Below are 14919 nucleotides of genomic sequence, written 5' to 3' on the forward strand. Positions count from 1 at the left end.
CCTATGTTTATACCCTGATACTGCAAGTCAATACATGTGTTCAATCCACTTTCATATAGACTGAGGGCACACAGTTCTGTATTGCCATGTAAGCACTTTTGGCTGCCAGCATCGGCCATGTTACACTGCTCCTGCAGAGCGGTTACTCATGTCCTATTTCTAGAGAACATGGAGAAGGAGCAGCAGACCCCACTCAGATGCCATGTACACTCCATCCACTCTACATTTTAAGTAAAGTGACAGGACTAAGGCATCTAAAGGAGCTCTCAGAAAATGTGTTAGCGGCATGAAAGGATGGCCGATTGAGGCGTCAGATCAAAATAAGATTGGGAAGTGCACATTCTAGCCAGAGGAATTCAACTGAAGACCTGCCATGTGTGCGCATGCGGGATATAAAACCAAAACAAAAAAACGGAAATGATACGGTCACAGCTGCACACCGCGTCATGCATTCCATTTCTTCATATTCTGAAACGTGATCATTCACTCTCTGGAGAGAATTACTGAAATATTCATAAAGATGTTCTTCTAAACATTCACGATGGAGATGCACGCGCCTCAGCAAGTCCGGGCTTTTGCCACTTATCATGTTAATTTTTACCCGCATGTGGCAATAATTCTTTTAGTTATCAGTTGTTTAATTTGAAACATATTTGCTGTCACGCTGTGTTTGAAAAATTTACATCATCTCAGAAATTAAGCTACGAAGCATATCTAACACAAGCAGGGAAAGAAGATATAAGTGATATAATTGAACAAAACATGTAACCTGTCTAAATCTGAGCAGAAAATGAGAGAAAATGAAAATTCTATTAGTGTCTAATGTTCCCTCTGCCCCCCTTCAATGTGCTCTTCATCTCGCCTGCAAAGTATTCAAATGTAAGCCCTGCCTTACCTCCCCGTGTCTCTTTTTCTCTAATTATCCATGAGGTCAGTAAGCAAAATGGGGAAGAAGCCAGGAGATCAATACAAATTATCCCTGAGCAAACCAGTGCTGACAGTTTGAATTGCAGCATATGTTTACCCAAAATCAGGCAATTTATCTTAATATCAGGCGAGTAATGCAGCAGGGGTGAGAGGTCACACAATCTCTCCACCTCATAATTACCCGCCTCTAAAACAGGAAAGTGGTATTGATTGGCCGCGGGCCGGGAAGCGGGCGTGACTGGAGCGTGCCAGCGACCCCCCTCCACCACCACCCACCCCTATCATACCTACACCAGTTTGCTCCGTCCCTCCTCCCCTCGCCTAGACTCCCCACCCAGTGCAGGATTTATGGGATGTGTGTAGAAGGTTTCATGTTTCCTTGCAGCGACTGAGAAGCCTTACAGGAGGGGAGAAACATGCTTTATCCACACCTTCAACCCCGTTCATTCTCTTTCAATACTGTGTTGGAAGGACAAGGAGGACCAAACAAATTTTGGCATGCGTGGTGTCAAGCGAGAGCAAAACAGCGCTAGATTTGCTCTTTATGAGAGAGTAAAGTTTACGAGTGAGAGTTTGGAACATAATGATGTGTCAAGGATTAAAACAGACCTCAAGGTGAAGGGGGTTAAAGTGTGAAAAGGCTGCTGTAAATGTGTGCGCTGCAGGAAAAAGTAAGAAGAGTAGCCCCAATGATTCTTGTAGAAGCTCAGCAGATGAAAGAAAATCTTTGCACAGGAGGAAAAAAATGTGTGGAGCAGTGCAATGACTACACACATAACATACTCACTGCCTAGATTGAATATAAGTGCTCAGTATATATCATCAGCAGCTCTTACAGGATTATTGACATTGTCTGTGTCTGTCTGCAGCAGTGTACATGCTATGACTACAAAACTGTCAACTCATCAACTGACAGCACCGTTTAGCGCTAATGCAAGTCTCCATCAGCTGTCAAAAGCATTTGCATGAAATCAATAGCAGATGGCAGTCTGTGTCACCAATTTCATTACGCCGGGTTGTTACAAAGATCATCTCCATGATAGATGAGATGGCGACATGAAGACATGTGGAGATCATGCCTGATGCTCGGACGACAACTGCAAAACACACAACCCAAAAGTTTTAAACTTTAAAGTCCGCTTTAAAAATAAATTTTTGCTTCGTTAGACATCTTTCAAGTTCTACCTGTCGTGGCATTGAACATTGTATCTAAGCTGTTAATAAAAACACAGTTTAAAGTGTGCTTTAATGATTGCGGATACTCTACCCTCCAAATCACATTCATGATAATTCTTAGGTCTGCATTTACAGTAGGGCATCATTATCATTGGAGAGGCGTGTCAAACAGCACACCTTTCCCAACTTATGCTTTGTCCCATACTGTACGTTTTTCCGGCGGTGTTCCCAGCATGCCTGGCGGGTTGTGTAGGCCCCAGCTGAGGCAGAGGACAGGAGAGCGTGATGTATCACCCTGAGAGAGCCCACTGACAGCCTCTGATGATGGATGGCCTGATTATGGAGTGCTTTTTACACATACACAATTTACATCACACTGAGCAGCGGGGTCTGGCAGGGCTGCCGTGCACATACACTCATCCAGCCAGGCCCTTGCACTCATACACACTCACGTATAGATATATACACATGTACGGGACTGCCACAGTGCATAGATAAAAAGGGGAGTGGAAATAACAAAAGAAAAGGGGGCAAATTCCTTGCTACAGACTTGTCATGTACGATCAATATGGCAAATCAATCCTTTATTAAGGAGAAGATGGCTACCTCCAGATTCCAAAGAAGACCTTTTGTCGTTTCAGGACACATGACATGTCAAATCAGATTTCCAGCAGTGAATGTCGTTGTGGCATGGGTTTATTCAGGTGTGTCTGGTGTATGGGATTGACTGTATCTGTGAGGTAGATCCTTGCTATCGATTAGCATCCTGCATTGTCCATGCTTGAACACATAATTGCTCCATTTGATCACGGCCGAGCTGGCAATTACTGTATTCAGGTTTTACCACAAGTGGTGCATCATGTTCGATTGTACATACAAGTGTGAGTAGGTACAGTATTCACGTCTGTCAGTGGGTTGTGTTTGAGGAATGCACATACATTTAGATGAGATAGGACAAACAACACAAGAAACATACATTTTCCCTGACTTGTGAGCGTGTGCCTCAGCGTCCCGGCTTGTGAGTGAGTCTGCGTGTGTTTGTGATTGTTGGGGGTCGCAATCGCTTGCTTTCACATTCTCTGGTGTTCAGCAGGTTCAGTGAGCTGTGCGGTGTTAATGCTGAAATTACATGCTGAGTAATGAGTGATGGGCCAAATTACAGGCTGAACAATGAATAGAGGCAGGCAGCTCTTATTAGTCTCCATAGAAAGCCATTGATTTATGAAGCGCCTTGCTCGGCGGAGTTACTCTCCTGAAAATGATATCTACATTGAGAAGTGATGTTCTCTATTAAGTCGTTCCTTCCCCTTTTACACCACTCTCCTTCCTTTCTTCCCCTCCTCCCCCCTTCTCTCCTCTGCCCTCCCTTGCCTCACCCTCTCCCTACGAGTGTACACATGATTGTTTAGAATCAGGCGGAGCTGTAAGGAAACCTTCAATTACCCATTAGGACTGTCAGACATAAAACGCCTGGCTCTCACCAAAGTCTGGGTTATGATTCATTTACTTTGTGCCTCTGATTCATCGCCCAATATGGCTCATGCCCCAGATTACTATTTGAGGGGTGGGAGAGATTAATGGCTCCATGGGATCTGCTGCCGTATTTCACAGGCCCAGTGTTGCAGTACAGTTGGTGCAGAAGGGTGAAATGACAGCAACTTACACTAGATCAATGTGTGGACACCCTTTCACAGATTATTAAAGCTCTGTTAGATTAAAAGACCCCCGCTATGTAGTTTGCTGTAGTCAATATTCTCAAGGAGATAAAAAAAAGGGGGAGGGTCCCTCTGAAGGATCCTTAGACTGATGTAGGTCATCATGGCTGTTAATGGAATAGTACTTGGTGACACAAGTGTCAGAGGAACCTGTATCATTTTCTATCGCTTGCTCTCCCCCTCCTGAGCCGCTGATGTTTCATAAAACATTGTATCACCCCTGAGGATTCCTCGAAATTAGGCATTCTGAAATGACTTTTGTACTGTAAACTCGAACAGATTTCTCAATTAGTTTCTTCCTATCAGTGGCAAAATTAGCCCTGAAATGGTTTTAATTTTCCATCTTCCCTCACTATCTTCCAGCCCTGAATGAGCCCACCATCGACTATGGTTTCCAGAGGCTGCAGAAGGTCATCCCCAGACACCCAGGCGATCCTGAGAGGTTACCAAAGGTCAGTAAAGTGTCTCTGCTGTGTGGAAAACAGAAATGACACAGAGCTGTCTGGATTTTAATGTCTTAATACTCTGAATGTGGCAAATAAACAAAACAACATTACCATCAACGCAGAACACTGCGACCCTAAGCACTAACAGCTTTGCTTCACATATGTGGCTTACCCACTAACCAGAGTGGTAATGGTATTGGTTTTGTGTGTGGTGAGAGGCGTAAACTCTCTGTGTGGTAAAATAGCTCAATCAGGCGTTTTCCTCTCCAGTAGTCTGTGGAGATGGTAATCTGGTCAGAAACGACGCCTGCACCCTCATTACCCCACTCATGTTTTCCTTTCATTTTCTGCAGCTCGATTTGGTTTAATCTTTTGTTTACAGAACCCTGTGCCGTAAACCCCCTAGTCTTACTGCAGCTAATAGACAAAGACTGCATGTTATTATGCTTTGGCTTTCTTATTGTTTTCTTTTGAACCCGGGTGAAGGAGTTGAAAGCCACATCAGTTTTCAGACACACTGGCATGGCACATAAATAGGCTTCCATATTGAAAGACCTGCACATGAAAGCTAAAGTGCATACATTTCTTTGTTTTTAACCCCCTCCTCTCAGAAGAATCTCTTTGATTCTTTGATTCTTTTGCTCCCCTTTGATTTTCTCACTCACTCTATTTCCGATTGATAAAATCTATTTGTGTGTTTCCACTAATTGCCACCCTGCCAGTAACCATTTTGATGACTGATGTTCCAGATGTGTCAAGTGTAATAATATGACTGATTAGTCAATTGAAAACCCCTCGGCATGTAGTAAAGTGAAGGCCACCTCAGAGTTTTAATAATACTGTAAAACCTTTAAAGACCATATCTATTAAATCCCAGCATGCAACACAGCAATATCATTAATGTCCAACGGACAATTTAATAAAGAACAGACTGTGTGGTAGCTGTAGATGTTTGACCAAGGCAACGTTTAGAAATGGAACATCACAGCTAGTCCCGGGTTCAGTATATGAAGTGTTTCAATTAGACCCGGTCCCTGCGGAGAAAAGAGGCTATACCTAGACATGAAATGTTACTCTAATTTAAGGTGTAAACGTTGACCAAAAGGAAAAGTACACTTACCTTCAATATCCACAAGACTTTCTCTATCTCTGCAGGCTTCATCAATCTAGCTACACTGTTTTCCTTTTTACAGTCACACAACATCTCAACAAAATCCACATCTTTTCTACAAAGAGAGACACGATGTTAACACAGCGTTATTACAAAGAAACCTTACCTCTTTCCTTGAATATAAAGCAATGTAGGTTGTGAGACAGGTTTTGACACTGAGCCCAAGATTAGTTTCCTGGGTGAGCGTATACTTAATATAGCACGGTCTCCCAGCCTTTGCATGAAACAATCACAGAGTGAGATGAAACCCTGCACTTCCAATAAACAACATAAATATTTGATTTGCTCTCTAATGGACCCAAATATGGGGTTCAGGGGGCATGTAAATGATCCCACCAAGTGATTCGTCATTGTTAAGCTTGCCATCTGAGGGTCAGCTCTCGGGGTCAAAAGCACATTCCCAATAAAACAGCCTGCGGCGGGCTGAGGCTGGCATGTACATTTGAAATGAGAACAGAAACGGCATATAGAGAACAGCCATTACAGGGTGCAGGTGAGGTAGGGAGACTCTATAAAAAGAAGATAAAGCTGGAGGACGCGCGGTGTGCATTAGTAGAAAGGCAAATCGACACCAAGCCCACTCACCGCCTCTATCCCCCCTCCCTCCCATGACTTCACCCTCCAGTTGATAATATTACTGCGCTATTGATTTCCACCAGCCTTCTCCCTGGGACCAGTAAGACACGTGGTAATTGTAAGGAGACAGAAAGCCAATATGGGAGTGCTCATGGATAGCAAGGGATGCACGCTAATATTGTTGCTACACAGAGAAAAAAAGGGGGGAAGCTGCCTCTGATTGAAGTTTACCTCGTAATTCTAAGACAACATCGTAGATGACAGTCTGACCCTGTGGGAGGAGTGGAGATATAAAAATTCAATGCAAAGTCCAGGGTGAATATGAAAGTAATAAGTGTGAGCAGTCAAGTGATGAGAAAGGAGATTGGTTTGCGGGCATCGCGTTAAGTGAAGAGAGACTTTGGAATTCACCCTCCTTTTTAAGATCTTGTTATAAAACAATTTTCTATTCATAATATAAAAAAGACAATTTATAATACCATTTTGTGCCCTCTGGCAGTAATGGACAAATAGACTGGATATCACATTATATCACACTCAATTTCTCTCTTCTGTAACAAATTAGATTCATTATGAAATTAAAAGTGGAAACTCAATATTGTTTTATTATTAAGCTGATTGCTTTGGATTCTTTTCTTTCCCCCCAAAATGAGCACAAGCCCATTCTTTTCCAATTCTTTGTGTAATCCACAAGGAGAAAATATTACAAATGTGTTCATGTCAAGCAATTACCCATGTATTTAAATGAATCTCTCTTCCTGTGCTCTTTGAAGTACCTTCATCTAATGCCCCTATGCTTCTAAATGCATTCATTACCTCAGGCTAGAGCTAACAGAGTAATTGCCTTACAGTTTTATAATGGCATTAGCACTCCAAGCTACATAACCTAGGCCCTCTTTTATTAACTGTGATAATATAAATACAACATTCATGTTAATCTAGTGCTTGAAAAATCACATTTGGGCCACATCTCCTTATTGTTAGATATTTTTTATAACACATAATTTGTTATAGCTCCCTCTCATTTTTTTTTTCTTTCCTCTGCAATAACATAAAGCAGCTTCTAAATCTTAGGTGATCTGTCATCTGAGCCGCTCCATTCAAACAGCTGTGGAGCACAAGACTTTTATGCAAAGCCTCGCGAACAATAGTAGAAATCAGTCACGCATTTGTCACAGCACAACAGAAATCATTTGAAGCCTTTAATTGTTTCAATTTAACATGGTGTGTTCTGATATGTGTCCATGACAAGAAAGCCAATTACACTTATGCTGGAGCAGTATTGAGATTTACATGGAAATGCCCTCAGAACGCTATTCCGTGCTAATCGTATTCACAGCGTGAGCTGATGCGCATGGAAGCGTCTCGTCAGAAGAAAACAAACTTCTTCCTTGATTGGGTGCAGCACTTCTCATCATCCTCGGATATGACTAGGTTGCCACTTAAGCATAGCCCTGCGAGTCAGCTTGGTTAGTTAAGACACCACGCGGTAAACGACAGATTAAGGATGAGAGGCAATATCGTTTTCTCTCCTCCTTTTTCCAAGCTGTCCTTATGTCACTGCTGCAAAGTACCATATGGACAAGGAGGAAGAGGATGTTTCACAGAGAATGAAACATGGCTTGCAAACGCGACAGTCTTAATTGCTTTAATTGTTGTTTAAAATTGAGAGCCATGTAGGAGATCTTGAAATATGATAGAATAGATTATTGGTAATTATTAACTGCAGACAAAAAGAAAGAAAACCACTTTATCTCACTCAGCAAGAGAGAGAGAAATCTGTTCTGCCTGATGAGAACACATCAAGACAGCTGGTCCTCTCATTTAGTCTACCTGCCTCACGACAACCATAATTCTTTATTTGTATGCAAACTAGATGCATGCAACGTTGAGCATACACACCAATTTCAGAGGTAAATGCCCATTCTAAGAGCCACCCATCCGGTAACTTGGGGTGGATTAAGCGATATGTTTCTATAAGAGAGCATGGCATACGCTGCAAGTGGCTTCTACAGTGATTCATCTTGATAAATCAAGGACTGTGCTTAGATATGCTCCTCAGGATGAAAGGGCCCATACACACACTCGATACACGCTACATACGCTGTGCCTTGGAAATGAAGGCCAAGTCTTGGAGGCCGCTGTTTGAAGGCGCGAAGAGTGTGTTTACATTCATTTACGGCAGCTGCCGTCTTAATCCCACACTGCTATTGCCAAGTGATGGAACACTTCAGACAAATTACTGAGGCCTGCAAAAGAAAACACAGCGAATGTGGGAAGAAAACAAGCACCATCTGAGATGTTTCTGGTGACAGATTTGCATTGCTTTTAACCAGGGTTCTAACAGCACAGTCGACAAATCTCTGCTCTACAGCAGGTGACAACAAGAGAGCATTTAAAAAAAAAAAAACAAAAAAAAAAACACGCAACAGCCATGTCTGCAACTTGCTTTTGTCAGATTAAATGCACTCGAAGAGGAGGAGAGGGTTTTCATCGAGCAGCACACAGCCTTCTGTATTATAAAAAAAAAACAAAGAGAGCAGTCTGGTTTCTTGAGAGGGATTTAATTGTAAGTGCTGAATTCAAAGAGCTGATAAAGACACACAGACGGGCCAAACCCCACCTAGCTGAAAGCCCAAAACAGAGTGGGGGGAACAAGATTCAGGGCCAACTCATTTTCAGTGTTAAGAGCCAAAGCAACACAGCTAATCCGCATTGTCAAGCGGGGGCAAGCATGCAGACATGGATAAGACCACATCCTGAGCATCCGTGTCCCCAAGGCAAAAGCACCCAGCTCTTGCTTGGATGGGAAGTCATTTGTGAAGTCCTTTGCAACAGCCAGTCAAAGAGGTTAATTGAAAAATTCCTTAATGTCATTACAACAGAACTAGATTAACCCAGAGCTAATTCACTTTATTGTTCTGAGGAGAGGGGACTCGGCACTGAACTCCGGAGCAAACGTGAAGCCCAGAATCACGGGTGAGGTGTTGTTTTTAAAGGACTATGCCAGTTTAATTAAGATAGGGAACATTATTCACTGCTCTGCATGGTTGGAAGGAGCAAAATGGTAGTGCTGTGTAAATGCAGCTCCGGTGCTTTCTAAATCAGGTGGCTTTTATTTATGTAAACATTTCTAAAGCGCTCTGCAAGCCTCTTGTGCAATGCCACTCTTGGTATTGTTTGTTCCTGTGCTGGGGTAAAATACATAATCTGTTTGGGTCTTAACATTTATGCTCCCTGTTTTCCTCATCAGGAGGTGTTACTGAAGAGGGCGGCAGATCTTGTTGAAGCCCTGTATGGAATGCCCCACAACAACCAGGTCTGTGTCCACGCTGCAGCTTTCAGCATGCTTGTATCCCAGCTAAATAAAAAGCTGATATTTGCTAAATCTACTGATAATACAACCAAAGGATATTTTCACCACAATAATTGGAACAATGTAGGCTTCATGCATCACGAGTTAACTTTACAGCCATGAGCCATTCAAAATAACAAAACTTCTGCTTTTTCTTCTCAGGAGATCATTCTGAAGCGGGCAGCCGACATTGCAGAGGCCCTGTACAGCGTTCCCCGCAACCACAACCAGATCCCCTCTCTCGCTAACACAGCCTCCCACGGCATGATGGGAGTCAACTCCTTCAGCAGCCAACTAGCAGTCAATGTGTCTGAGTCACAAGGGAATGACCAAGGTATGTGATTTGAGGGATGCTCCATAACTCAGAGGTTCTTAAAAGTGGGGTGCAGGAGCATTAGAGGTGGTCCTTAGAGGGTTTCTGGGGGGATTTGCAAGAAGATGACAAACATGCCCTCCTTTTTTTATTATTTAAATAAGAATATTCATAGAAATTGTGTTTTTAAACACAAGATTCACTGGCCCTGTCCTCGTAAGGCAGTTAAAGGGTCCAATTAAGTACCATCTTCCTTTCTTATGAACGCAGCCCCTCCAGTATGTGCTGATATAAAAATGTTTGATTGCGCCACTAAATTTCCATTGTCATTTACTATAATCAGTGAACATTTTACTTATGAATACTACAGAAGGAAAGAAATGAATGAACAATCTTTTTCATCTTCCATCCGTGTTACTCAGTGGGCTACAGCCGGAACACCAGCAGCGTCTCCCCCCGGGGCTACATCTCCAGCAGCACCCCACAGCAGTCGAGCTACAACACCGTCAGCAACAGCATGAATGGATACGGCAACGCCGGTATGAACCTGGGAGTGCCAAGCTCCCCAGGGTTCCTCAATGGATCCTCTGCCAACTCCCCATATGGAAGTGAGTATCGTGCCACTCTTGCACGCTGTAGTAGCACTAAGCTGCTGCTGATTTAATTCCAGCTCTCGCATTCATTTTCTCTTCTATGAATCATTTCTGACGGGGCGAGGATATTATTGATGGTGATAATATATTACTGTTCATTCACAAGGACTTGTTTAGTTTGAGTACTTTGGAGAACACACGTGTGGCTCAGACTTAGTAGAAATATTATGTGTATTTCATTGTATGCCACCTGTATTTGCTCAACCGGACAAGATGTTGATGGTAGGAGCCTGTGAGTACTGATCGTGTGTCCCCCTGGCAGTAATACTATCCCTGTCTTACCTTAACTGCCCTCTCCCTCTCAAGCACTACTCACAGCACGCTCTCACTCTCTCCCTCCCTCCTTCCCTCTCCCTCCCTATCGTCTCTGCAGTTAAACAAAAGAGCGCCTTCGCCCCTGTGGTCCGACCCCAGGCCTCCCCACCCCCCTCCTGCACCAGCGCCAACGGCAACGGACTGCAAGGTGAGCCCCCCTCACCCCCTCATCCCTTCCCTACGGACTACTGGTCAGATACCGCTGCTCAGGCCTCTGTCCGGTTTGGTGAGGGATTAATCATTACAAATATATGCATTTTGACAGGCTAATTTACACCTTTCAGTTTACATTCAAATTTACACACTCTTGCAAAGCATGCCCTCACGCACAACACGCACACAAGTGTAGGATCACAACTGTCTGTGCAAACATTCATGCAAACATACATCCTTGTTGCCCTTTCATACAAATGATCCGCTCTGATGTCGCAGGAAGAGACCTTCCCAGAATTGTTTTAGTAATTATGTTTATTAGGTTTTGTGCATGTGTCATGACCAACATGATTGCTTTGAAAACAAGCTTAGCCGTAGTGTGTGCCCCAAGATTAATAACATTGGGCTTAATGAAGTGGGAAATTAAAGTTCATCTTGCTACACGTTCATACTTATTAATACATGTTGTGCAGAAATTAATGAGCAATGCCTTGCCATCATCTGCGCTGGCAAACTTAAAAGCATTTCAACCATGACTCTACAAATATACTCAGAGCAATATAATAATATATCATCCCAGCACTTCACTAGTTGCCTAATTGTTAAAACGTGTGAAAATACTGAATATATAAACTCTCAGGGTGAGGTACAGTTGCTAATGATATCCTAAGCAGATGGTCTTGCTGAAATAACGGAGGCTACCTTTGATCTAGTCTAATCTCTCTTGGATAATGACGCAAAGGCACAATTTAGGGAATGTGGAAATGCGGGACTAATGTGCTGCTCAGCATTGGAGAGTCGAGGATAAAGAGATGAGGGGAGGAAAGGAAGTGACAGGAATGAATCTGAGGGGAGTCTGAGGAGTGTCTAGTAGTGTAGCATTGTGGCATTGTGGGAAGTGACCGTGTTGTTGCTTTGCCGTCACCACGGCCACGTCTCCTGGGAGTCTGGGCCACTGTTTGCCATTACCCCAACGCCAGGAGAAATATCACACATAGCAGGACTGGCGTGCTGGGGGCTGAAATGTCAGAGCAGGAGAGAGGTTTTCAAACTCTCCTCCTTTAGGAGAACGTGCAGCAGCAGGCTGACGGACATGGCAAACTCTCACAGGCACTTACGCAAACAGGCACATTAAAGGAATACATTCACGCATTTGTGCACTGTCAGATGACTGGACACACACGAGCATGCATTGGCACACACATACACACATGCATGCACTAATCTACAATTTTCTTCTTTTTTTTACATTTATATCCAAATCTGTTTTAGCCCTACTGAACTAACCTCAGTTTTCTTTCTGTCTCTTTTTATCTCCCAGCCATGTCCGGCCTGGTTGTCCCTCCAATGTAAATGCACTTTTGTCATCTCAAGCACCAGTCGACACACTACCACTTGGACATCCCCTCAGCACACTGCAAAAACGCTGGTGTAATGTATAGTCAACCGCTTGTTCTGTTTTTAAAGACAAAGAAAAAAACAAAAGACACACTTTTTTTTTTTTCCTTTTTCGATGACTCGCAACCTTCAGAAAAAAAGGATTCCATGAGGAACAATAGTTTTTCCGTGGGATTTTTTTCTTTAGAATTTTCTTTTTCTCCACATTCTATCACCCCGAAGAGGACACAGGATGATGAAGGGTTTATTTTCTATACCTGTCGGGTTGCGCTTCGGCCTCGGACATGTCCAATCAACCACATGCTCAGTACTGGAAGGGACTCTGTGGACTCACTATCTGGTTGTAAAGTAAAAACACGGATGTACAGTACATTTGCCAACGAACTTGTTTGCCTCAGAAATTGTTTTATTTTTTATTTTTTTTGTTTGTTTTCCGTTCCAATTCTCTTTTAATAGATTCACAACAGTTGTGCGTCTTTATAATGTGACTTTTTTGTATTTTTATGTGTGAGAAAAATACACAGGGGCCAAGACAGTTTGAATTTCAACTGGAAAATATATGAGATATATAATGTAGAAAAATCGATCATAAAAGTACAACAAATACGAGTAAAACTGGGTGGGGCTGGGCGGGCAATGTTGTGTCATGTTTCATTCCTGCATTTTAACTTAAATTTTGTAATTTATTGTAGCTAGAAATCATCTTCAAAAGTAAAAAAAAAAAAAATCTCTTTGATTCAACAAGCACACTGATGTGTACAAAACACTGCTCTGTTGATGAATATGATGTACTTCCACGTCTAGAGCTTCCTTTTAAGCAAGTGTGTTTTGCCATGTTTTTCAACTTTTTTGCTAGCACTGTATATTAATGCATTCCTAGGCTACTGTGAAGTCTGTTTCTTGTTGATGAGGAGCAGTCTCCCCCTTCTAGCTCCAATTCCCTTACGTGTTTTATATGTGGTTAAAAATTGTAGACTATTGTGATATTGCCAAACTTGTGCTAAATATTTATACATCTGTCTTTTTCATGTTCTTTTAGATCAACAAAAAACATTTAAAAAAAAAACAAAATTAAAATCCATTGAGAATGTAGGCGTATAGTAGTTCATAGTCATATTTCTGTTCAAATACACACTTGCGCTCACTGAGGGAAATTTTGTAACATATCAACTATAAATAATGTATTTATCTCTGAAATTTTGTATATTGCTTTTCATTATGTATGTATTAATCGTCATGCCCTTAATATAGTGATGCAGCACAGATAATTCAGCCAAGAACTGTTGCCTTCATTTGTTTTCTTTTTGTATTTGATGAAATGCAATGTGCATATATTTCACGTGTATCCTCAAAATTTGTGTTACTCCGTCAAGACTCTCTGTCCATTTTTTAAAGGGGAAGTCAAACTTCATTGTTTATTTTTATATTGATTTTAAATTATCTATACAGACCATTTTGGAGAAAACTTTGTTGGTTGTATTGTCAAATAAATTGTTTGTGACCCATATGATAGTTGTTAAGATCCAATAGAGACTAATGTGCATGAGGGACAACCCTGGAGATAAAAAAAAACACTCCATTCGTGGTTGTATTTTTTCTGTTTTGTAGAATGTATAGAAGTCATTTTTACTCACCACTTATGACTCTGCCACATAGCTTACATGTGTTTACAGGGAAGAAAATTTAAAAAATGTCAACATTTGGAATGGAAACAGAAATGAATAAGTGATGTTTTATTAAAATTTTCAGTAAAAACACAATAGCTCCTTAACTGTGGACTTTTTCAGTTTTAAGCACAGTTTGGCTGGCAGACAAACTGACAATCAGGAACTAGAAAAAGACAGTAGACATGTCTGAGGAGAAACCTGTGATTCGTCTGTAAGATATAGTGTTTAGAAATTGCTATGGAGATAACTGTTTGAAACCTGTGGAAAAGTGTAACATCCATAAAAGATGAAAACTGCTCTTTACTTATATTCTTTCAGCAAAGCACTCTGACATTGTGACACATTCCTACTGGTCTTTGTATGAGCACATGCTGCATCTGTGATGCTTCAAAGGTTCATTGTAGTCATTCATAAACAGTGCGAGCTTTTTATTCAAAGCACCCCAAATGGGGCTCATTCAAATCCCTCATTTCATTGCATTAAGCCACCTAGTTAATAAAGAATCAATACATTGAAAGAGCAAGGTTATCCTTTGTCTATAAGGGCTTGTATCGTTTTGAACCTCTCATAGTTTGAGTGCTGAAAGGGGGGGCCACTGTGAAATCTATACTCATCAAGTGGGTCAAACAGAAGGATAAAAGTGTTTGAGGGAAGAACAGTGGTTCTCCTTAAAAACAACTGAGCGTCTTATCTGGCATCCTGAGTGCTCGTGAAGCGCGGGTCACAAAATGTCAATTTCTCATCAAGGCAACATTGTCCGAGGCCACCTCTGCCTTTAATGCACAATTAAATGGCAGCAACCTGAGTGGCAATCAGCATATCGCAGCTTATTATGTCAGCCGGCATGCACAGATCTCACGGCGCAGGAGATAGTCCAGGAGCTGCTGATAGCGCAAAGGACAGATACACTGAAAAGAGCCATTTAATTTTCAGCTGCCTTGTGCTTCAAATCATTCCCCTGATAATCCAGTGTGTCTGATAACAATGGGCACACATCTGCTTCCTGACGTTGCATTATCTCTTTCGGATACAGAAGTTTGGATCTATCGCCTTG

The 14919-nt window shown here is 42.0% G+C and overlaps 1 protein-coding gene across 8 annotated transcripts in view; it reads left to right on the forward strand.

Annotated features, from left to right (window-relative positions):
- LOC142395221 (transcription factor COE3) overlaps positions 1–13958 on the forward strand; it is a 66727-nt gene extending 52769 nt beyond the window's left edge. For 4 of the 8 annotated variants that reach the window (XM_075478428.1, XM_075478429.1, XM_075478430.1 and 1 more), the window contains exons 11-16: positions 4182–4270; positions 9265–9330; positions 9529–9700; positions 10102–10287; positions 10706–10873; positions 12122–13958. In XM_075478428.1, the coding sequence (XP_075334543.1) occupies positions 4182–4270; positions 9265–9330; positions 9529–9700; positions 10102–10287; positions 10706–10873; positions 12122–12153 (713 nt within the window). In that variant the 3' untranslated portion in view covers positions 12154–13958. The remainder of the gene's footprint in view (positions 1–4181; positions 4271–9264; positions 9331–9528; positions 9701–10101; positions 10288–10705; positions 10874–12121) is intronic. The other 4 variants (XM_075478432.1, XM_075478433.1, XM_075478434.1 and 1 more) reach the window with 1 other exon arrangement.
- The last annotated feature ends 961 nt before the right edge of the window (positions 13959–14919 follow it).

The sequence above is a fragment of the Odontesthes bonariensis genome, chromosome 2, assembly GCF_027942865.1.
Source record: "Odontesthes bonariensis isolate fOdoBon6 chromosome 2, fOdoBon6.hap1, whole genome shotgun sequence".
Lineage (NCBI taxonomy): Eukaryota > Metazoa > Chordata > Actinopteri > Atheriniformes > Atherinopsidae > Odontesthes > Odontesthes bonariensis.